The sequence below is a fragment of the Sycon ciliatum genome, chromosome 3, assembly GCF_964019385.1.
Source record: "Sycon ciliatum chromosome 3, ocSycCili1.1, whole genome shotgun sequence".
In the NCBI taxonomy this organism is placed as follows: Eukaryota; Metazoa; Porifera; class Calcarea; order Leucosolenida; family Sycettidae; genus Sycon; species Sycon ciliatum.
Genome location: NC_088645.1, coordinates 37359295 through 37383131, shown reverse-complemented (window position 1 = coordinate 37383131; position 23837 = coordinate 37359295). Strand labels below are relative to the sequence as shown.

Here is a 23837-nt window from a genome sequence, read left to right as displayed (position 1 = left end):
GCGGAAAACTCGGTTCCCAGCCAAGTCTCACGCAAACCGTGAAAAAAAAGAAGATTGCTGCGATTATCTGGTGGATGATGCTGGTGTGCTGCCATGGTGCTTGCCTGCTTGAATAGCAAGTCATTGAAAGCCTTTGTCCCATAGCAACGTCTCTATCCTCTTCTCTCCCTTCTTATTTTCCCAATGCAGCCCTGTGAAATTTCGTTATAAACAACCTCTATATTTTATTGGGCCGCATGGCGATGTCATGTATACATGCAGTGCGCTATCTAAACCATCATGAGTACATAATTATGACGTCTTCGAAAAAATGCCCCAGCACATTCCTCTCCAACTATTTACACGACAGAAAAGAACACGTTCAGTGGCATATACATGTATATGTACAGTGAAGATACTACGTTGAGCACTTGACTTAAGTGACCCTCATGCGTGAATGGTTGCAATGGAGTCATGACTTGAGTAACCCTGATGTGTAAATTACGGTTATGCAATGGAGTCTTGACTTAAGTGACCCCAATGTGTGAATGGTTGCAATGGAGTCATGACTTGAGTGACCTTGATGTGTAAATCACGGTATGCAATGGAGTCATGACTTGAGTGACCCTGATGTGTAAATCACGGTTGTGCAATGGAGTCTTGACTTAAGTGACCCTGATGTGTGAGTGGCTCGAATGGAGTCTTGACTTCAATGACTCTGTTGTGTAAATCACGGTATGCAATGGAGTCTTGACTTAAGTGGCCCCAATGTGTGAATGGCTGGAATGAAGTCATGACTTGAGTGACCCTGATGCGTGAATGGTTGCAATCGAGTCGAATCTGCACGTACCTAGACGAGAAAAGACATTTTAGCAAAAACAATCCTACTTACTTTTACTTGCGAGGATGTTGAATATGCCAAATATGCCTGTGCCACTTTGAGCTGCCTTATAGGCAGGCCTCTTAGAAATTCCAGTTGTCCAAGGCATGTCCGAATCTGCATCAGTTTGAGAAATGTTTGGAACTCCTGCGGTTCCGGCAGTGGGCATGGTACTCACAGCAGAGTCCAATTGTGTGTGCGCCGGTGTACTAACTCCAGCAGTCACTGGTGCCAAGGGGGTCGAAGCGGCTCGGGATAGGGCTCCGGATGGAGACTCCTGGACTGTAGGAGATGTTGCGGCATGTGATTCTGCACTCAACGCGGGCAGTGCACTGGACGTGGGAAGTGCACTGGACGTGGGCCATGCACTCGACGTGGGCAATGCACTCGACGTGGGTAGTGCACTCGACGTGGGCAGTTCACTCGATGTGGGCAGTGCACTCGACGTGGGCAGTGCACTCGACGTGGGCAGTTCACTCGACGTGGGCAGTTCACTCGACGTGGGCAGTGCACTCGATGTGGGCAGTGCACTCGACGTGGGCAGTGCACTCGACGTGGGCAGTGCACTCGACGTGGGCAGTTCACTCGACGTGGGCAGTTCACTCGACGTGGGCAGTTCACTCGACGTGGGCAGTTCACTCGACGTGGGCAGTGCACTCGACGTGGGCAGTTCGGTCGACGTGGGCAGTGCACTCGACGTGGGCAGTGCACTCGAAGTGGGCAGTTCACTTGATGTGGGCAGTGCACTCGACGTGGGCAGTTCACTCGACGTGGGCAGTTCACTCGACGTGGGCAGTTCACTCGATGTGGGCAGTGCACTCGACGTGGGCAGTTCAGTCGACGTGGGCAGTGCACTCGACGTGGGCAGTGCACTTGACGTGGGCAGTTCACTCGACGTGGGCAGTTCACTTGACGTGGGCAGTTCACTCGACGTGGGCAGTTCACTCGACGTGGGCAGTGCACTCGACGTGGGCAGTGCACTCGACGTGGGCAGTTCACTCGACGTGGGTAGTGCACTCGACGTAGGCAGTGCACTCGACGTGGGCAGTGTCCTCGACGTGGGCAGTGCACTAGACGTGGGTAGGGCACTGGACGTGGGCAGTGCACTCGACGTGGGCAGTGCACTAGACGTGGGCAGTGCACTAGACGTGGGTAGGGCACTGGACGTGGGCAGTGCACTCGATGTGGGCAGTCCAGTCGACGTGGGCAGTGCACTCGACGTGGGCACTGCACTCGACGTGGGCAGTTCACTCGATGTGGGCAGTGCACTCGACGTGGGCAGTGCACTTGATGTGGGCAGTGCACTCGATGTGGGCAGTCCAGTCGACGTGGGCAGTGCACTCGATGTGGGCAGTGCACTCGACGTGGGCAGTTCACTCGATGTGGGCAGTGCACTCGACGTGGGCAGTGCACTCGATGTGGGCAGTGCAGTCGACGCGGATGTGCCTAGTGAGAATGCAAAGGAAATATGGTCTTGTTGACGGCATAGTTGAGAAAAAATACAATGATATTTACAGCAAAACTGGAAGAATTGTGCTTTAGAATTGGCAGCAGTGAATGAAAATTGTTTTTATGGGTAATTCCTTGACATCTCCCCCCCCCCCCCTCTCCATCCCGTGCCATGTTTGAGCTGATCAGACCATCAATTAGCGTCAGGGTGATGCATCTTGAAACAGCCTCTTTGATGACTTGCTGCATTGCCGTGAAAGCCAAATTCCTGCCCAGAGCAAGAACATGCATCCCTGGGTGCCACAAAAACAGACACTGCATGAGCAGTAGTCACTTGAAGGCTGTATGGTTGTCATGGGCTGCCCAGTGATGTCCAGCTCTACGTCATAGTTCCTAGTGATACCAGTGGATGGTTATGCAACCGATTTTTCAGTATGTTGAATACAGTCAGACTTCGCTTAACCGCATGCATCTGTTTTCCACAAAACTATCCGGATAGGCGAGGGAACCGGAAAATCGAACACAAATACTGTCTGTATCCATGAAATATGCTGTAAATCGGTAACCAACAATTTTCTTCCGGATAGCGAGGGAGCTGGATAAAAGAGGATCGGATAAGCGAGATCCAGCATGATTTAAGTTGTCGTCCTTTGGTCCAACCCGCTAGGGTTTATCGGGTGTTAGCGGCCGTCGTGAGTTCCCTTCGGGAACGGACACGATAATTTACTTTACTTACTTACTTTGGTCCAAACACAACTTCACACGGTCGCTAACACCCGGTTAATCTAGCAGACTGTGTAAGCAACAGGCACAACGCTGTTCGTAGAGTGCAGTCATATATCAAAGGCGTACATCTCTCATCAAATTTAACACTGGCTTAAGTCTGTGAAGTCACTGAAAACGTCCACCGCCACTTGGAGTAAGAGGGCGTTCGTTTTTGATCTACAGGTCTGGGAGAAACTACTTCTTTCTTCTTTCCGTAGAAGTGTTCTGTTTTCAGTAGACTCTACTTACCTCTACCAGCCCTTCAAGATTTGAGGTTGGCAGAAGCAGGTAGAAGTTGGTAGACTGACGGCATTTCTGTACTTGTGGGACCATGTTACCTGGTTTCCAAAAACGATCGTGTATTATACTGCTTTTGCGCGTTGGTCATTATCTGACAGCCTGAAATAAAGATAAGATCTTGAACTCGGATTCATTGCTAATAACGTACCAACAATAATAAATCAAGGTTTCGCCTCGCTTTTTACGGATCGGATGGAGAGCCAATGATTAATCAGTAGAAAAGAAAAAGGACCAAGGAACGGTTGGAGTGCGCATCCAAGATGAGCTAGAGCTGTTGTTAGTTGTAGAACGTCAGTACTGTCAGTCAGTGTCCTGCAATGTTATCACATTAGCTGATTGTTTACTAACTGGTGGTGTTAGTGGTCATTATAGCATAACTTGTAGTTCCTTGGTCCTTTTTCTTCGTTTTTATCCTGGTCCTTATTATTTTATTTATTTGTTTAGCAACATCTTCGGGCACGTCAAAAGAAGGCCAGTTACCGTACTCGCGCGATTAGTGCCCCTGGGTAACTAGTTTATGATGTTCGTCACAGATGGGACAAGAGAGGGCACTATTCAAGAGAGCGCACTATTTTGTCAATGCTGGTACATTTACAGCATCCCACATAAAAACAAAGAAGGCAAAGAAAAACAGAGCCTAAAGTTTACTGTTGACTATCACGACCCCACAGAAAGGGCAATCAGAACTGCAATTTCGATCCTGAAACCACCAGTTCAATAACATAGACAGGAACATTTTAAAATAATGAACACCAAACGTGCACATACGCTTGGTTACAAGCCCCAGGGGGGGGGGGGGGGCACACTATTCAAGGGAGGTTTTTTTCACTGGCTCTTGGAGACTGGGGCACTATTCGAGATAGGGCACTATTCAAGAGAGGGCTCTGGTCGCACGAGTGCGGTAACTCTTCATGGTCCAAGAATATTTCAAGATGTGCACTGCATATATTAGGTGAGCACGATTTCTTATCGGATCGTAACATTGGTGTCCTTTGGCCGATTTCGATGATCTTGAGCCAGAGGAACAATGCTGCCCAACTCAAATTATCTTTCATTTCAACAAATAGTATAGAAGGTCGCCCCATATTTTCACTTGAGAGTGGGGAATCATGCCTTTGCGATGACGTGAGCAATCTGTGGCTGCGCGGGCCGCGAGTCAGGGACATTTTCAAGAAAAATCTCAAAATGCATGCTGAGTAAATTTAGCCGAAGTACCATAACTCCTGTCTCAAACTCAGACTACCCTCGGGATTTTCGAGCCGATAGAGGAGAAAATTCGAAAGGCAATAGACCTTTTGATTGCACAGTTCGGTCAAGAGACAACCGTGTTATGCCAGGTTGCATTTTGAAAATATCCACTGCATGCTGCCTTCTTGCTGTGGATCATAAAGGAGCTGTGGCATCATTTATGATCCACAGCAAGAAGGCAGCATTGCCTTTACCTATGGTGACGCAAAATAAAGGTAACATAACATACTGATATGGATATATCCGTACGGTGAGTCTCAAGGGGTTTATGTTTGAATGAATTAGCTAAGACAGAGGGTTAAAAGCCATACATCCTCGGTCTAAACCTTTATTTTATACACGAATTACGAGCCCAAAGATATCCTGATATTCCTGTTTCTGAAGCCCGGCTTGTTGGCAACTAGCTAACAAGGGTAACGGACACACACTGGCTGATCTAACAGAGGCGCTATTGAATGGAGTTGTTATTGTGTGCAGATTGTCAGGCTTCAATTTCTTTTTATTTGAATTTTTTGTTTGTTCTGTAAGGAAAAATTAAAGCCGTATTCAATTTCGAAAGAAAAGTTGTCAGCACCGACGCAATCCACACAGTCAAGTAAGCCAGTTAGGTAACCGAACGTTTTCGTTCCCTACTCATCATATACTTATCCATGATGAGAAGGGAACGAAAATGTTCCGTTACCAGATTGCCTTTCTTTACTGTGTGGATTGCGTCGGTGCTGACAACTTTCCTTTCGAAATTTGTTTGTTTTGTTTTTGCTTTTTCTTCAGTTGTGTCTGGCCAGTGATACCATGTTCAGTGAATGCCCATATAAGAGCGTTATTCAATCAAAAAACAACAGGCACTCACCAATGACAGGAACAGTCCTGGTTTGTGACAGGTTCTTCTCAGCATTAGCACAAGCCGGTGCCACGGTCACAGTAGGCGTGCACTTAAAGGGTGGTTGATTGATATCCACGGAGCATTTGATGCTGACGTTCACGCCAGGTGTGTAGCCACTACCGTCTAGCGCCGCAGAGCGTGTCGTCGTACACACACCTCCTGTACAATTGCTAGTATCATTGCCCGTCAATTCTACATCATCGACGAAAAGTGTGACGGTAGGTTCCGGGTACCCACGACCTGTGCAATTCACCGTGTAGAATGTCCTACTGTCGACTTCCAATGGGGTAGCGAACGATGTGATCGTTGGAAGAACTGACAGTAACAAGAAACGATTTAAAACAGACTCAGTTTTGTGGAAGCGGAAAGGTGGTTCTTGACCAGGGAGTTGTACGACTCCTTGTTCTTGACCTGCCCGGTGCGCGAACCCGTCGAATTTATTTATTTTTATTTAGTTGTGACCAGTGATTGCGCGAGTGGAAGTCAAGTGCCCGATCAAGTGCATGCATGCTTGGCTGAGCCGGCTCGCGTGCACGGTGGGGCTACAGTACAGTCATGCAAACTCCACAGTCATATTGTGTAGGAGACCACGTCGGCTATCTTTCAAACAACAATGACAGGTTTCTCCATCAACGCGGAGCGTGGGGAATGTCTTTGGCGGCTGAGAACTGTTGCATTGGCCAGCTTTTCATCGCAGCAAGCGGGAATGTGCTGGATATTGATATAGTAAACATCCGTTCATCGCGGGGGTGAGTCTGAGCTGACCCCAGGGTACGACAACTTGGTATACTAAATGTGTACAGTGTGTATGTTGAAACAAGTCGAGACATTTTTCCAATGGAATGTTGTTATTTACGTACAATATGTATCTATTGTTGCACGATTAAAGAGGTCAATATTATGAAATGTGGATTAAGTAAAAGACCGAGGCGAAGCCGAGTTCTTTTATGAGGTCCATATTTCATAACATTGACCGATTATGAGGGCAAGAACAGATTTATCATGACATAGCTTACCTAAACTGTTTCAGTTGTGTTTATAGGAAGAAAAGAATACTTGCTATTGTAATAGTACATAGTATGGACGCATGATTAATTAAACTTATGATTCATTTTGAAGCATACATGGCACTGTGACGCCGAGACCCATGGTCGGCAGAGTCCATGTATTTCATCAGCACAGCCATTAACTGACATTGTGGATAGCGCCTACCCAGTCTAAAGTGCTTTTTGTCTTTCTACATGATTTTTAGGTTTATGCTTTCTTTAAAAAAAAAATGCCGTTTACATTGGACATTACTTCTCTATAAACAGAAGTTTTCAGTTGTTACTTGTAGTATGTTCCCCAAGTTCTTTGACTGAGAATCTGGCGGACCTCGGTCTTTTACTCGGCCTATATTTCCCATACAGACCTCGTCTTGGTCAAAATCCTATACATATTTGACAGCTTAGTTAATCTGGTTCACAAAGGCTGTCCAATTCACCATGATTCTTGGCTTTACTGTTTTCGCTTTCTCCGCGTTTTGAGCTTAAATCGGAATATAAAAAGTAGCAACGATAACATCATTCTGCTCATAAGCGAAATTTGATAGCGGAATTCGATGACAACCATCGCTATGGGTCGAAAGAGAAAATTTGGCAGACAAATACTGATGTATGCCAAAGTTGTTGTCAATACAAGTTCTGTATCCACATGACCACCTTATTAGACCTGAGAGGGTTACAACATTTACTAAGAATATAGATCTACATTGCAAGACTCTTGACAAGATAACTACTGGTTCATGTGACACTCAGAAAGACTCGGCATCCTTAAGAATGTCACAGCACTCAAGGATTGGCAAGGAGTACACAAAGGAAAGTAGGGCTTTTTAGTTGCTACTTAGAGTTCCATGGCAACAACCATTCATCAGACAGCACTGGATGATGTCTGATGTTAGGTTTTTACCATGAAACTCTGAGCTAAAACAAAAACAGTCCTACTTTCTTTTGTATACTCCTTGCCTTCTGCCCTCTGCATATCACGGCATTTGAGGACTTCTGCGGGAACAATGGATCTTTTTACGTAATTGATTGGGGGTTGCGGCATGACTGGGAACACCCTTTCACTTCCAAGAATATTGTGTCTGAATTATCTACCACCATTTGTTTCTTGCTTAGAATCCTAGACCATCCTACTAAGGATCACAGTTGTGACCAGAGATAGGACTAACGTTAGGCATATTGCAGACAAGGTAGTGGGAGATAGGACTAGGCATATTGCAGACAAGGTGGTGGGAGGCTCTAAGTACCAGCTGTGCGTCAGGCGAAATTACTGGTCAGTCGGCGACACGCATTTTTCACAAAAATTTGCGTTTCACCTGCTGGGAGAGTATGCGTGTACCCGAGTCTCATCCTGAGCACGTTTTTTTCTTCATTTTTTCAGCTCCAGTACAGCTGCATTTTTCATTGCAAAGCCGTCCTCGATTGTTGTGTTCGTTGTTCAAACGAAGTGGACATTCAATCATGAAGGCAGAGGACATAGGAGCCTGATTGGAGTTTCTCGTGGCATAGGACGGCCACACAGAGACACTTTGGGATTTTCTGAATATAAAATACCGTACGCACGATGCTGAGATCAATTTGTGCGATATCAAATTGTTTGTGATCTACCACATCGAGCAGAACGGGATCCAAACACAAGCTTACCGATGGTTAGGCTGCCGACCTGACTGGACAAATGATCCCTGGCTTCACCAGACGCCAGAAGTCGGAGACCATGTCCTTTGCCGCGACGTCCATCTCCAAAAAGAACTCCATCTTCGTCGTGAAAAGGCTTGAAATACTCAATATTCAACCGAGATTCGCGGACTCGCGCTTTCTCGGATCGATTAATTTCCTGTTGGAACAGTTGCAGGGCAGCTTCCCGCCACTGTTTCAACAGGCGATGGCTCCAAAGCAAGCCTGGAACAAGCCATATCGAGGTTGCAAGCCACCCCTCTCAGCAAAAAATTCGAAGAAATTCGAAATTTCAGTGGTGGAAGATATACTATGAAGAGAATTTCAAAAAGTATGTTTCGCGGAGCGATCGCTCAACCTACGTCATTCAAACTTTGCAGGATGGTTCAGACGTACATGCTAGGCATGGAACCACAGGCGATGATGCCATAGCTGACAAATAGAGCAACACACACAGCAGATTCGTGTGCACAGATACTAAATTAGTGGACGTCGTCATCTTCTTCCCGCTGATCTCGAATATACTATGACGTGCTATTTCGCCTGACGCTCAATTCCCCTTTGAACTATTGCATGGCATTTAATATTGATTTTACTTGATCTTAGCTTTCCCATGTCCCCTGAATCTGTCCAGCTAGCCCTTACTTCTAGCCACTATCAGTATTATTGTTCTTTTATTCCACGATGGTGTGACGCCAATAAGGACGATTGATAAGTGTGATAGAACTGGTACTAGCCAGAAACAGCTAGATGGAAATTAACCGGGGAGGCAAGAAGGAATGGATCATGAAAAACAAGTGGGGGCAATAACGTTAGCAGGGGTGATCGAGATAGTTAAAGGGGAACTGTCACCAAAATTTTTCTTTGTCTTATCTTGTAGTTCTTTAGCTCCTGATCACGATGGTGTTATTCGTTTTTCTCTGCGATGACTGGAAGTGGGTGAAAACTTGAAAAGAAGGTCCCCAAAATTGTCCCGAAGTACCCAGTGACGTCACGCCGGACTTGACCTCCGCGCGTACATTCATCGTCAAAAACGAAGTCCAGCCCGTGTGCTGGTCGATCGAGCCAACTGTTCGATGTACGGTGCACGCTTGCCTTCTGAACTCGGACACTGATGTGTACGTTGTCCACAATGAGAACGCCAAAAAGGGACAAAACAAACAAAAGTCGACAGAAGTTTGTCGCACTGGTACTTTCTCGACGAAGCTCCAGCTCTTTGTTTTATTTGTGATTACGAAGGAGTGGAAGGATGTTTGTTTGCTGTTAGTGTGAAACACATACCTCGTACTTGAAAATTATGTCGTTGTATCGAAGGTGGCGGCGTTGCCCACTCGGCTCTGAAATGAAATACGTCGGAGTTTGTCATCTGCATCTTGAGCAACATCGCAAGATGAATCGCCTTCACGTAGCTACATTGCGTTCCTTCGGGGCTCGGGTTGGTGGTGTTATCGCCGGCCGGAGGAGTACTGTTTTTTGCATACGCGCTCATCATCGTGTTGTTCCTCACACGAAAAGTTCAAAACAACGACGTACTTCCGTGCTCACAAAATAAGTCTTAGATCCTCGCGGAAGAAGTCAAAAAGGTGAAAGCTCAGCTGCGTTTTATTTTGATTTGGCTGTGTAGCTGCACGTGGGTCTCTGCCTCTTTGGCATTCTCATTGTGTACAACGTACACATCAGTGTCCGAGTTCAGAAGGCAAGCGTGCACCGTACATTGAACAGTTGGCTCGATCGACCAGCACATGGGCTGAACTTCGTTTTTGACGACGAATGTACGCGTGGAGGTCAAGTCCGGCGTGACGTCACTCGGTACTTGGGGACAATTTTGGGCACGTTCTTTTCAAGTTTTCACCCACTTCCAGCCATCGCCAAGAAAAACGGATAACACCATCGTGATCAGGAGCCAAGGAACTACAAGATAAGACAAAGAAAATTTTTGGTGACAGTTCCCCTTTAAGTACACGTTCGAGATATCAGAAACCCGGGGGGGGGGGGGGGATGCGCGGACCAGGAACAGGTACTGCTAAAAAAAGACTGGATGCATTGTTTCAGAAAGAATTTCTACGAGGTTAGGTTGTGATGTCGATAGGGAGTGAGTTGTAGAGGGTGAGGGCACTGTTGATGGGGGAATCTCGGTGCCTGTTTGTGTGTGCGTGTCCGATGGACTAGGTCCTTGTCTGTCGAAGGGTATATGGTTGGTGTTGACGTTGTGGTGCAAGATGTGGTTGTTGCAGGTGTGGTGGGGAGGTTTGGTGGTGGATGTCCCATGCTAGTAGGACTTGTTTAACAAGGAGTCGCGAGCTAAGGGTGGGAAGCTTTGCGTGATGGAGGAGGGAACTGTGGTGAACTGGTGCAAAGAGGGGAATCCGAAGGCAGATGCGTACAGCACGGCGTTGAATTCTCTCCAGTGTGTCCTGCTGTTGCTGAGTGGCGTTGAAGAGGGCAAGGCTGCCATATTCAAGAACGGGTCGGATGTAGGTCGAGTATATTAAAGATAGGCTGGAAGCGTTTATTGTGCCGCGTATCTTGTGGAGTTGGTGTAGTAGTTTTTTGGCTTTGTTGGCGGTTTCTATTATGTGTTGGGTCAATCGCATATCGTCTTGGAGTATAACACCAAGGTTCCTATGTTGGTGGACCTGCTGCAGCCGAGTCGAGTGGAGCGTGATGTGGAGGGTGTGTTGGGGTTGGAAGGAAAGGACGATGGTTATCGTATGGTTGACGAGGAGATGCCAATCCTTCAACCATCGCCCTGCTGCGTCCACTGCACGTTGGAGGAATGCGGCTGATAAATCCCTTGTGTAATGTGTAACGATGAGTGCCGTGTCATCGGCGAACTGGCTTCTTTTGGTGTGAGAGTTTCTACATGCTGGGGGGGGGGGGGGGGAGGTCGATCGTGTACACCAGGAAAAGAAGAGGCCCCAGCTGGAATGGATTTCCATGATGACAAAGCGGAGCGAACCTTGACGCGTTGTCAGCGGCGAGTAAGGTAGCTTGTGAGCCAGGTAAGGGCAATGCCACGGACACCAAGGTGCTCGAGTTTGGCCAGGAGGCCAGCATGCCAGACTCGGTCCAAAGCCGTTGATAAGTCAAAGAAGCATGCGCACACTGCCTGACCGGCATCTCGGCTGGCGGAAATCTCATGCACTACGCAGGAGAGCTGTAGTTCAGTACTATCCTTAGATCAAAATCCAGATTGGTCGGCCGGTAGGTGGGGCTCAATGTGGGTGCAGAGACGTTGGTGAACCATCCTCTCCTGAACCTTGCTGACAACGCTCAGGAGCGAGATTGGCCTATAATTGGTGACCTCTGCACGTGCGGCTTTCATGTGTAGAGGACTGTTAGTGGCGTCGCACCAGTCCTGAGGCTGCTCGCCTTGCGAGAAGGACTTATTGCAAGGGAGCACGACATTTCGTCTGCAGTGATCTCGAGGAATTTCTTCAGGATGCCATCGTACCCAGCCGACTTCCGGAAATCAAGAGCGGAAAGGAGTTCTATGACCTCCTCCTGGGTGGTGATGATTTTTATTAAAAACAGACTTATATTATTATTAACTTAGAAGTTGCGACTTCGGCGGTAATAATCATGAAGTTGGTTGCTCCAACGAGGAGCACAGGGAGTGGTGCTTTCTTTCAGGTTTGCCGAGCGGAAGGTGCGACGTGCTCCTCGTGTGCTCTGGATGGCAGTCGTGAGTCAGTCAAGCGTCAAGTTCGGCAAGAAGCGTGTGCTCCTCGTTGGAGCAACCAACTTCATCATTAATATTATTATTATTATTATTATTATTATTATTATTTGAAACTCGGGTATTGAGCAAATAATAAAAGTAGAAAGGAAAAGGACATATGGAAACGAGTTAACCCTTTAAGAGCCGCCCCATACTTGAATGCGTCGTAAACGACGCATTCAAATGCAAAACTTCAAAAGCTCGTAACTCAGTCCAATCTCGCTCAAATCCAGTGATCGAAATATCCAGGGCGAAGAGAAAACTCTCACCTGTCGGGGAAAACAATCCGCGAAGCACTGCGAGCAACAGTTCCTGAGATAAATCACTCGTAAGTTGAGCCGCGATCGCGGCAATTTCAAAAGCGCGCAGTGCGACTTTAGTATTGAGAATTTTGAGACTTTCCGTCACGCTGGTTAACTCGAATTTGCACGGGTTTCACTGTTGATATTGTCAAGAGTACACAGCGAAAAATTTGGAACTCCACGATCGAGTAAAATGAAATATCTGGAGCGGGACGCAATTGGACGCATTTGGGGCATTTTTCGTACTGTCGCTGCGATCTAGCGCTGGATAGACGGTGTGCTGGCTATCATGATCGACCTTATTCTCTTCCTCTCGCAGAGACCGTTCCAGGAAGCCCTAGATTGTGAGGATTGAGTGAGTAGAACTGAAGCTATGATCCAAGGAATACGAAAAAAAGCAGAATTTTGAAATTTTCCTGTGGCTCTTAAAGGGTTAAGAGTAACTCTCCACCACTGTAACTAGATACTATATACAGTCAGAAAGTGCAACAACTAGGCACAACACTTTTTAATGCTTAGTTGTTGCACTTTCTGACTGTATAATAATAGTACTTCCTCCGTTATGCAAAACTTCGCTGCGTTTTTACAGTTCTATTCAAATTATTCTATGGCTACGAACACGCTTTGCAAAGTGGAAAACAAGGCAGCATATGAAAGATATTTATTTACAGATGTTACACAGCTCATTTCAAAGCAGTCCAGCTTCACTCTTCGTCTGAATCCGATGACGACTCACTCCCTGATGACATCGAGTCTGCATCCTCGCTGACTGTAGTCGCCAGCGCTGCCAGCTTTTGTTACGCAACCTTTAGAAGTTTCCAAGACGTGATTTATTTTGATCGTGGAGATCGCCAAGTTCTTCGCTCGAACTGTGACCTTGATGACCTCCACGGTGGCGCTGATAGATGTGGCCACTCTCCGGACCGCCATGGAAGGAGCCATACAGACCCAAACAAACGCTCGCCATTTTTGCAGCAGTGTGTCGTGCCAGCACGTTTCCACACCCAACAGAAGCTCCTTTCTGGGTTACTTCACCACACGTCTGTCTACAGGCTGTGGAAGAACGCCAAGTCGTCGACGTTGAGATCAGGATTTTGTGCCGACTGAACGACAACCTGAGAGTCGAACGCTTTTGATTTCCCCTGCGCTGCAAACACAAGTGCATTGATTTTGGTTGTGTGCGGATGCGCACCATCGACTCGTGCTAGTACTCGTACAGCAGTGCCTGAGTGCTGGCCGGCTCCTGGACACTTCTTCGAGCCAAGCGATCTTTCAAACTGTTTCTCATTTTCGCACTTTGGTGTCATGCGCGCACGCCTGGGGTTGTGTTCTGGTGACATCCTGTCGAGAAACGGTTCTGCTTCGCCAATTTTTCACAGGACTCCACGCTTTTCAGAGGTTCAAAAGCCTGTCAGAACAATGGACGACAACTCAGCTACTCTATGTCGGGGATAGATCACTGACATGTATGTCTAATGCCGACAGAAATACCATGACAAGAACACTAAAAACGCAACGAAGTTTTGCTTAACGGAGGAAGTATCTAGTTGCGGTGGTGGAGAGTTACTCGTTTCCATATGTCCTTTTCCTTTCTACTATTATTTTTATTATTATTATTATTATTTGAAACTCGGATGTTGAACCATAAATAAATTTAGAAAGGAAAGGGACATTATGGATACGAGTTTTAAAAATAACTCTCCATCACTGTAACTGGATACTATATACAGTCAGGAAGTGCAATAACTAGGCACAAAACTGACAAGAGTACTGAGACATTCGACGTCCTGACACCTAGCTTCAACACATCTCCGTAGCGCTAACCGACAGCCTTCCAACTTGGAAGGTTCCAGTTATGGAAAGACCAAAGAGGGGAAGGCAAGCGCAACGAAAACGAGCAAAAGCTACAGTCCCAACGGAACAAAGAATGTCGATTGTTACTGGATTATTATTATTATTATTATTATTATGGCACTCCAGCGGTCTGCGTAGTAGTTTTATGCCAGATACAGGCTTACACCAAGAAGTTGGCTAGCAGGGCATTTCATGATCCATTGTTTATTGCCTTCCCGGGTTAATTTCCATCTAGCTGTTTGTGGCTAGTATCGCATTTATCAATCTTCCGCGCTGGCGAAACACCATTGCATCACGCCAGGGAGTGATTAGACGAGCTACTTACCGACAACATGAAGATAATAGGTGTCTGGTGCTTTAGCGCTTGGCATTGTACACTCGTACAATCCGGTGTGGCTTGCTTTCAGAGTGGGGTGCGATTCATGAGGCCAATGGATAATGAATGGTGTAGAAAGATCTCCGATTTGTATATCACGATAAGCCAGAACGGCGCTGGTGTTAACATTGGTGAGTTTACAGGGTCCGAGATACCCTCGAACAAAGCAGCTGGGTAAGTAGGTTCGTCCAAGCTCAAATGTGTTCTGCCCACTAAGGAAGTAAGCTGTGTGTGAATTCCATTGGTTTATCCCAACTGCCCCCAATGCTAACATTGTATCTGTAGCGACATACGCACTCACACACAAACACAAACACACACATACACATACATACACGCGCACACACAAACACAAACACACACATACACGCACACACAGCGATCAGATTGAGGCAATTTTACTCACGGAAAGAAGTTACCATCTCAACTGGAAAAAAACCCTTCTGGTAATAAACTCTGTACTTGTCCAGGCTGATACAAAGGTAAACCAAAAGACTACAATATAAATTGCACATAACCCACAAGATGCTATTCATAGGTTGAAGAAAAGGAAAAAGGGAAAAGTCTGAAGGAAAAAATGACTAACAGTTAAAACCACCAGGACTCGAACCAGGGATCTTCGCTTGAGGCCAGGGATGCTCTACCGACTGAGGTATGGTGTAGCTGTGATCCCAGCTGACACCGTCCAAAACATTCTCTTCAAAAATGTCACTGTTCTGTTACCTGAGCCCTTTATGGCTTGTACTTACGAACTTCAACCACGAGCGGTCGATGACGCTTGCGTGCACAGCGCTGGAATGCTTCGCCACATTGTGCTGGGATTTTCTTGTAAGTAGCGGGGATATAAATGCATGTCATACTAACGTGTTTTACGTGTGGTCCTATCAGGGCTGCCACTTGCTCCGATTTTTCGGAAATCATCCGATTTTTGATCGCCTGTCCGACAAACCGACCGATTTTGTTCCCAAAGAGGGACAACCGATTATTTTATTTTGAGCGCTTTTTAGTCCAGTTGGCCATTCGGCGCTTCCAGGTCGAGTTTGGCCAGTCATTGTACATGTAAATGTAGCTGTAGAATGGACGCGTGCTTGCATGTGTGTGGACAGTTAAAAATGTGTTCTGGGGCCCCAACAGCAAACCATTTTCCTAGAGAAAATTCACCCGGGGACACCCCCGGACCCCCCCCCCCCTCCGATTTTTAGCCCTCCGAGTGTGGCAGCCCTGTCCTATAAAACAAATTTCTCGACAGTCGCGACTTGAAAGATGCCCTTCGCGAAATGTGTGTCTGCCCTGTTGTCAAAGCCATGGGTGGAGCACAAGCGTTCAGGCTGTTGGAGACCCTTCCTATAGCCGCCAGTTCAAGCGAAGACGAGTTTCTTGAGCAGACTAATTCTTGCGATGATTTTTTTCCTGACGACGAGAGCAGTGATCAGTTTTGGATTTTCAGTTGTTTTATCGTATTACTGGGGTCTTTCACTCTCAGGATCACCCAATGCTCTACATACAAAAGGTCAATAGCAAAAACAGTTAGAGCATGATCAGCAATGCCTGCTGTTCACTGTATAAACACCTAAAGCAGTATGGGTCTACCCATCAGGTTATGCTCAGTCCTCAAAGATAGGCATGTGCTTCTAGGTGGAAGTATTCTTGGATGCATCTCGTTGCACCCTTTCGGCTTAGGAAAAACTATTACGCAGCGAATGCGACCAAAATGAACAAGGCAAGCGGGAAGGACGGACGGCCAGAGTTTACGGGTGCGAAAGATGGCCAGTGTCAACATCCGGAAAAGGAAGGGACAATTGACGATCCTCGCGATGTAATAATATATCTATGGGCTATTGAATTTCATCACATCAGTGCAAGATTTCACCATGTCAGCGCTGCAACCTCGTACAGTCGTGAAAGGCGAGCAAATTACTGCTTTTTCACGAGGTCGCTGGCATGAATGGAGTGCGCGTGCGAATGCCGCTCTTGTTTTCACGGCGGGTTTACCGTCAAACCCGTTCACGCCAAACACGCCCCTATGAATGCGCCGTTTGGAAGTTGACTTTTCGCACGTACGTGTTGCCAGGTCAGCTAGCTCTTAGCGGATAAATCCGGCAGAAACCTTGGCAGAATGTGACACTTGATCCTGGCATGTTTCAAGCATGTTCGGTATATGCATAAAGAAAGGGAGCAGATTTCAAGGAAGTGTCCGCAAGGAAGTGTCCGCCATGATGGATTGTATGCTTCTGCCAGTTTTAATGCTTTTCAAGCACAATCTGCCCATTTTTATTTATTTAGAGACTTAGTCGGAGGGAACGTATCAGCACACGAAGAGACGAAGCTAGTTGTAAATCTGATAAGGCCTATCATTCAGCCTGTGTTCGTTTCATCACAATTGTTCCGCCAATATGCTGTATAAATTGACATGGTTGTGTTTCGTCACATTATCACCATGTACTGATTTTGAAGAGTAATGGTACCAAAGGCCTCATCAGATTTTCAACTAGCTTCGTCTCTTCGTGTGCTGGTTTATTTATTTATTTTTGCACCTCGTGGCATGTCAAGACAGCCAATTGAATTGAGGAGAGGGTGGGACCAACCAAGGAAGAAGAGAAAAAAGAAAATGAAGAGCACGTACACGACTTGCCGAGAAACCTTTGTAAAGTGCCTAGTGTTGCCAGATTTTCTATATGCATCAAATTGTTTTTCTGCTGGCCTTTCCTTAACCCAGTTAGGTAGGCTTGAACGAATGCTAAAGCGAGCTTTGCGTTCAGTGTACGATACTGGTTTTTGTAGCCCATCAAGCCCTTTATTTGCGAGACTTGGTCTAGATCGTTTGGCATCCATGTATTGCAAGAAATTACTGTATCTGACGTGGTGCTGTTTGGAAGGCCGCTGTAGTGTCACATTAAGTCAAATGTTCGAGCGTTTAAATAATGGTCTTGCAACGCGCAGCCTTGTATCACGCACTCTTAAGTTGGCCATCCTCAGAACTGCGTTTGCCCGTCATGGCGCTTCCTTCCAATGTGCTAAGCTGTGGAATGATTTACACCCTCTAGCTCGCTGTGTGGATAACTCCACCCGTTTTAAGAAAATGTTACCCCAATGCCTTGCTTTTTCACGCTAGTACTTAGGCCACACGTTTTTATTTCTATGTTTCTCGTCACCCGCGCGCATACGATTCAGGAGTCTGGAAGAAAAGAAAGAAAGAAAAAAACTGTTCATGTGGGGACCAGCACACTCATGCACATGTACATAATGTGGCCTGGCCTGCGCGACACATGATGCAAGGACGGCATTTTTGTGCGCAATCTAGCTGCATGTGCACAGATTGTGACAGAAGCTCCTACCACATACTAGTTGCTAACCATGGATGCTATTTTGCATGGTGTATTGGTGGATTTTAGTGTGAACAAAGGTCTAATAAACCTTTTTATTTTTCAGTCCTTTTTTATTTTTTTCCACCTCTCGCATACATTTTTAGAATTTCAGGTGACGAGAAACATAGAAATAAAAACGTGTGGCCTTATGACTTTCAGCTATGCAAAATGCGAACATGATCACCTATCCAATACCGGTACTGTAAATCATGAATATGTAACGAACAAGTAAATCTAACGAGTTAACGAGAAAAGATTTGTCGTTATTTTAAAATTCGTTAGCAAAAGTCGTATGATTTGGGCCTCGCAAGATTGAAATCGATCATTTCACATTATGGCATGCAGCGCGTGTTCAACGGATTGTAACTCGGTCAATTCTCGACGGAATTCAACAATCGAAAGATTTAGATGATAGCAGAGACGCTCAGCAGTCGGCTCGAACAACTCCGAAGTCTCTCAGATGACTTTTGACGAAGCGGCAGGAGATCGACAAATTTGAATTTTTTACGCTCTTACGCTGGAAAAATTTCATTTTCTTTATTCTCCTGACATCGAGGTATACTGTCATGGACTACAATGAATGTTCTTGATGAGCATTCCTAGTATTATTGCATCTGTCTGAGAAAATCGTTAACTTTTCAAACCGTTAACCTTCGAAAATCAGAAAATCGTTAACTTTGCGGTCGTTAAAATAATATGATTTACAGTTTTCTATTATATTAATTATTCATATCTTTTTGCATCTTTCCCTCGAGTGAGTCTATTGTTATTACGCAATTGTCTGTTATAGTCACCACTATAAATAAAAATCCAATCCAAAAAAATCCAAAACGTACCCAAAGTGGGAAGGGATTAGCAACTTACAAAGCAATGGGATTTGCTGACCACTGTCCACCAGAGGCTATTTATAAATTGCAGGTACGTTGTGCCCACCCTCTGCTATCAATACAGGCCACCGCTGCAAGCCCTCAGCACCCCCCCCCCCCCCTGGTATCAATACAGGCCACCACTGCAAGCCCATAGCACCCCCAAGCTACACTTACTGGCCTGACTGTATGCTTGACGGCAGCACAACAATAGGACGACGGCGGAACAGAGCTGCAGTACTGTAGTACATTCGGGGACACACAGGACAACATGACAAGAAGAGGACTTTGTTGAACGTCACTTCTCATCGATTTCAGTCATCTTTGCGAGTGACGACATTCAAATGGCGGCAGGCAGAAACATGTCCCTTCTAAGAAATTGTCTCTCTTCACGAATCCCCAATTTAAAGCAAATGGATGTTTGAAATCTGCTTTTCTCACAATGGCATGTGGGAGAAAAAGAATTACAGGCAAGGGGATTAGATAAAGAGAACTCAAAGTTTAGCTGCTTGTTGAAATAGTAGCAATGGTGATAAAGAGTGATTTTGGGGTGGACACACATGACCGACTGTGATGATCAATGATTTCATTTCATTTATCTTATTTTATTTTTTATTATTTTATTTTTCTAAGAAAGAGCTTTGCTGATGTGGTGTATTGGAACTCATGTGAAATCTACACTTTGATTGTTTTCGTCATATCATATCTTCTCTTTTCTCTCTCTGCCGCGGTCCTTTTTGTTACTCTATTGTCGTGAGTTCCCTTTGGAACGTAGACGAGAATTATTATTATTGTTGTTATTATTCCCGTTTGTCTCTTTCCGTCAAACCAGTTAATATTTTATGACTTGGGGCTCCCCGCGTGCTAGTTTGTACGTGAAGTGTGTGGGTTACAGTGAGGGCTGCGTCCCACCCGCCTGTGTGGATTCACAGGAAGTGTGAGTTACAAAGTCTGAAGAAAATATTGAACGGCCTCTGCTGGGATGACGACTACACCATAGCTCAGTGGTTAGAGCATCGCTGTCTACAAGCGAGGGTCCCTGGTTCGAGTCCTGGTGGTGACAGTCAATTTTTTCTTCAGACTTTTCCCGTTTGTCTCTTTCCCTCAAACCAGTTAATATTTTATGACTTGGGGCTCCCCGCATGCTAGTTTGTACGTGAAGTGTGTGGGTTACAGTGAGGGCTGCGTCCCACCCGCCTGTGTGGATTCACAGGAAGTGTGAGTTACAAAGTCTGAAGAAAATATTGAACGGCCTCTGCTGGGATGACGACTACACCATAGCTCAGTGGTTAGAGCATCGCTGGCTACAAGCGAGGGTCCCTGGTTCGAGTCCTGGTGGTGACAGTCAATTTTTTCTTCAGACTTTTCCCGTTTGTCTCTTTCCCTCAAACCAGTTAATATTTTATGACTTGGGGCTCCCCGCATGCTAGTTTGTACGTGAAGTGTGTGGGTTACAGTGAGGGCTGCGTCCCACCCGCCTGTGTGGATTCACAGGAAGTGTGAGTTACAAAGTCTGAAGAAAATATTGAACGGCCTCTGCTGGGATGACGACTACACCATAGCTCAGTGGTTAGAGCATCGCTGGCTACAAGCGAGGGTCCCTGGTTCGAGTCCTGGTGGTGACAGTCAAATTTTTTCTTCAGACTTTTCCCGTTTGTCTCTTTCCCTCAAACCAGTTAATATTGTTATTATTATTATTATTATATAGGCTGGGCACAATAGGACTATATGTGGTGAGAAATCATGTGAGCAGGTTCATACGGAAGAGACAAGAGGTAGGCATCCGTAGGATGTTTGCTTTGAAATCTCGTCTGGGATTGTTTTGCCGGCGGGGGGGGGGGGGGGGGGGGATGTAAATCTGGTGTTGATTATTATGACATGTGTATGTCTAAAATGAATGACTTTCCAAGGTCAATATCAATGCACACTTTGAGCAACCTGCCAATTAGAAGCAAAATGAAAAAAATATATTAGGGAATTGAAGTAAAAATTCCATTTGCAGCAAGGAAAGGTGGCTTCATCTATACCAGCATTCGTGTTGATCAATCTGACAATGTACTCTAGACATGCTACAGTCCCACCTCTAAGACAAACACCAATGGACTAATGGTATTTGTTCGCAATACTGGGAGTTATTTTTGCCCATTTCGTATCCGAAATCAATACACAGTGATATTTTTTTTCCGTTGCTATCAGGTTCGGCCTCATTTCCTCTGTGCTGCGCTGATGAGTTCAAAAAGAACGAAACAGCATGCTGTCCGCAGATTGAGTGATATATATATATTCAATCGTGTTGTGGATAGTTTCGGGGAATTCATCCCTCATCAGTTGAGCTTGAGTAGGCTGAGGAAGATTGTGCCTGAAGAGCACCACTCATATAGTCCTCTCCAGGCACAAATATCACCAGGGATACAAATTTACAGGGATGCTACGTTTCCAGGGCGACAAATACCTCTTGAACACCAGATAGCAGCGTGAGTCAGTGTCGCTCCCGGACGGTGAGGACAGACGTTGAGGACTCGAGACTCAAGCTAAACTGATGAGGGGTGAATTCCGCAAAACACTGTGTATTGAGCAGGGAGTGATGCTTTCTTGCAGGTTTGCCGAGTGGACGGTTCAATGGACTTCTTGTGTGCTCTGGATGGCAGTCGTGAGTCAGTCAAGTGTCAAGTCAAGTCGGCAGAATAGCGCGAGCTCCAGTGTGGGGAGCAAACCCTTTTCTAGCAAATCATCGCTGAAGTCGCAACCACTATTATGTACTGCTGTGGATACTAGGTTTTGTAAAGAAAAAGTTTGTCTCGTCAGTCCTATTATTAATGAAGCTTCATTTGACCATGCGGTTACTCACTGGCATGCATACTGAGTTATAATAGCGGGTTTTAGCATCCATTTGGTGTATGCACACTTTTGAAGCCAAACCAAGAACACAGTCCATTCTTCTGGCAAAATGGCAGCTCTCAACAGCTCCCTACCTTAGACCTACAGCTTCGTTGTGGACGTCTAACCAAGAGCCGAGGGTTTTTGTCGATTGTGCAATAGAATTGTGGCAAAGACCGTGAAGGTGCTTGAAGAGCCCAGAACGTCCTTATTCCAGGAATGATATTGACATTTGGCCATGGAATTCATGTTGCTCCATGCACTTAGAAATTGAACTTACTCTGTCAGTTGTGTTCACGGACATTTTGAAAAGGCGTTGATGACCCTTGGTGATACATGATTCTCTCACTTCTCAGGCCTCTAACACTGAGGTCTGGGAGGTAACGCATGCTTAGATCTGATGTACAAGAGCTGAAACGGACCGTCTCATGGCCAGCAATCGAGGACATCTAATAATTTGGACCAGTTGAATTTGGAAAAAATCGAACTTAGGAAAAAGATATTTAAAAAATCATTATTTGCCACATCAGTGAAAGCGCTCATTAGCTCGCTCGAAAGCTTGCTCGTTAGTGGAACTGATCGCTCATTTGTTATAGATATGCTCGTTTCAGTACCACTGTGTAGGCACTCCTGCCAACGCCGTCTGCTCAGAGCTTCCACGCTGTCACCCCTATCATTTTGCTCTTCCTCATAGTTCTCTGCCTATAATCTCAGCATTCTATTTATACAACAACCGCGCACATTCAAACACTGCAGTCTACCCGATCATTTCATTCCCGGCCCATTAGCAGCACACCCAAAAACATTCGAACGTTAATGAGATAATGTGACACCGAAACCTTGGTGACCTAGGCAAAAAAGCAAAGCAATCTTTCATTTCTCCAATTTTTTCGAGACATAACGTGCATGAATTCCCGCGACACACTTCGCATACATACACACTCTTCCAAGTTGCTTCACGCTATGATCTTGCAGTTGAAAGCCCTATTTGAGTAAGTTGCCAATTGTCTTTGATGGTACCGTACAGTGCATGTACAGGATGGCGCCAGGCATGCCGTCATCAGCAACAAACACCGAATAGCTGTGTGGACCTCGGCTAGCGCCGGACTATACTGTCGTAACGTCTTTTGCATAGTTACGAGAGTAACTGTAGTGCACTGCTGGAACAGCCCTGTTCATACCACCAAGAGTACATAACCCCAAGAGTGTGCAACTCCAGCTATGGGGTCTGCGACGGCAGAACTTCACATCACGTGATGAACCCGTGCACTCTGTGCATGATAGATACTGGGTTGTACACAGCCCAGCTTTGGGTACAACTCTCTTGTGGTCACTTTGCACTGTTTGCCAGCATAACCTTTTGAACCATGTCACGTGATGTGAAGTTCTGCCATCGCAGCACAGCATAGAGGTTGTGCAGGCAGTTGCACACTTTTGGGGTTATGTACTCTTGATACCACTCACTAAACTGATAAGGAGTGTATTCTCCAAAATACTGGGTATGGAGTAAGGAATGGAATGTTGAACAGTCTCTGCTGGGATGCCGACTACACCATAGCTCAGTGGTTAGAGCATCGCTAGCTACAAGCGAGGGTCCCTGGTGGTGAGAGTCAATTTTTCCTTCAGACTTTTCCCGTTTGTGTCTTTCCCTCAAACTAGTGAAGAATGGTGCTTTCTTTCAAGTTTTCCATGTTGAACATTCCTTGCAATTCTCGTGTGCTCTGCATGACTGTCGTGAGTGACTCAATTGTTGAGTGGTGTCGGCGGGAAAATGTGGGGAACAACCGAATTCCTTATGAAAGTCTCCTCAAAGTCGCAAACAGTTTTTCGTTCACATATATTTCTGGTATTCTGAGTGTGGTCTTGTAACAATAATGGTATGGTTGTAATACAGCACTCTACAGGACAATGGTTAAGGTGAGTGCGCGCTTATTGTTTTTGAGACCATTGAGAAGAAAGGCTTTGATGACATCTTCACTACAAATAAGGCCAGAAGGGGGAAGCCTAAACTCTTTGATTTATTCTGCAAAGCCATCCAGGTTCTTCACTACAAATAAGGCCAGAAGGGGGAAGCCTAAACTCTTTGATTTATTCTGCAAAGCCATCCAGGTTCTGGTTTCCCATAAGACCTTACCTGCTGAATGGGTGGACACGACCATTGTGAAATGTTTCATACTAGAGTCGACTGACTAGGCAGCAACCTGGAAAATGATGACTGAATCCTGAAGGAATCCACAAAAGTCTACACATGGACA

The 23837-nt window shown here is 45.9% G+C and overlaps 1 protein-coding gene across 1 annotated transcript in view; it reads right to left on the bottom strand.

Moving 5' to 3' along the window:
- Nucleotides 1–23812, bottom strand: part of LOC135813044 (uncharacterized) — a 27248-nt gene extending 3436 nt beyond the window's left edge. The window contains exons 1-5 of the mRNA XM_065326263.1: nucleotides 23717–23812; nucleotides 18883–18945; nucleotides 14424–14753; nucleotides 5472–5819; nucleotides 872–2305 (exon numbers count right to left, since the gene is read on the bottom strand). Of these exons, the coding sequence (XP_065182335.1) occupies nucleotides 872–2305; nucleotides 5472–5819; nucleotides 14424–14753; nucleotides 18883–18945; nucleotides 23717–23756 (2215 nt within the window). The 5' untranslated portion in view covers nucleotides 23757–23812. The remainder of the gene's footprint in view (nucleotides 1–871; nucleotides 2306–5471; nucleotides 5820–14423; nucleotides 14754–18882; nucleotides 18946–23716) is intronic.
- Between the last annotated feature and the right edge of the window lie 25 nt (nucleotides 23813–23837).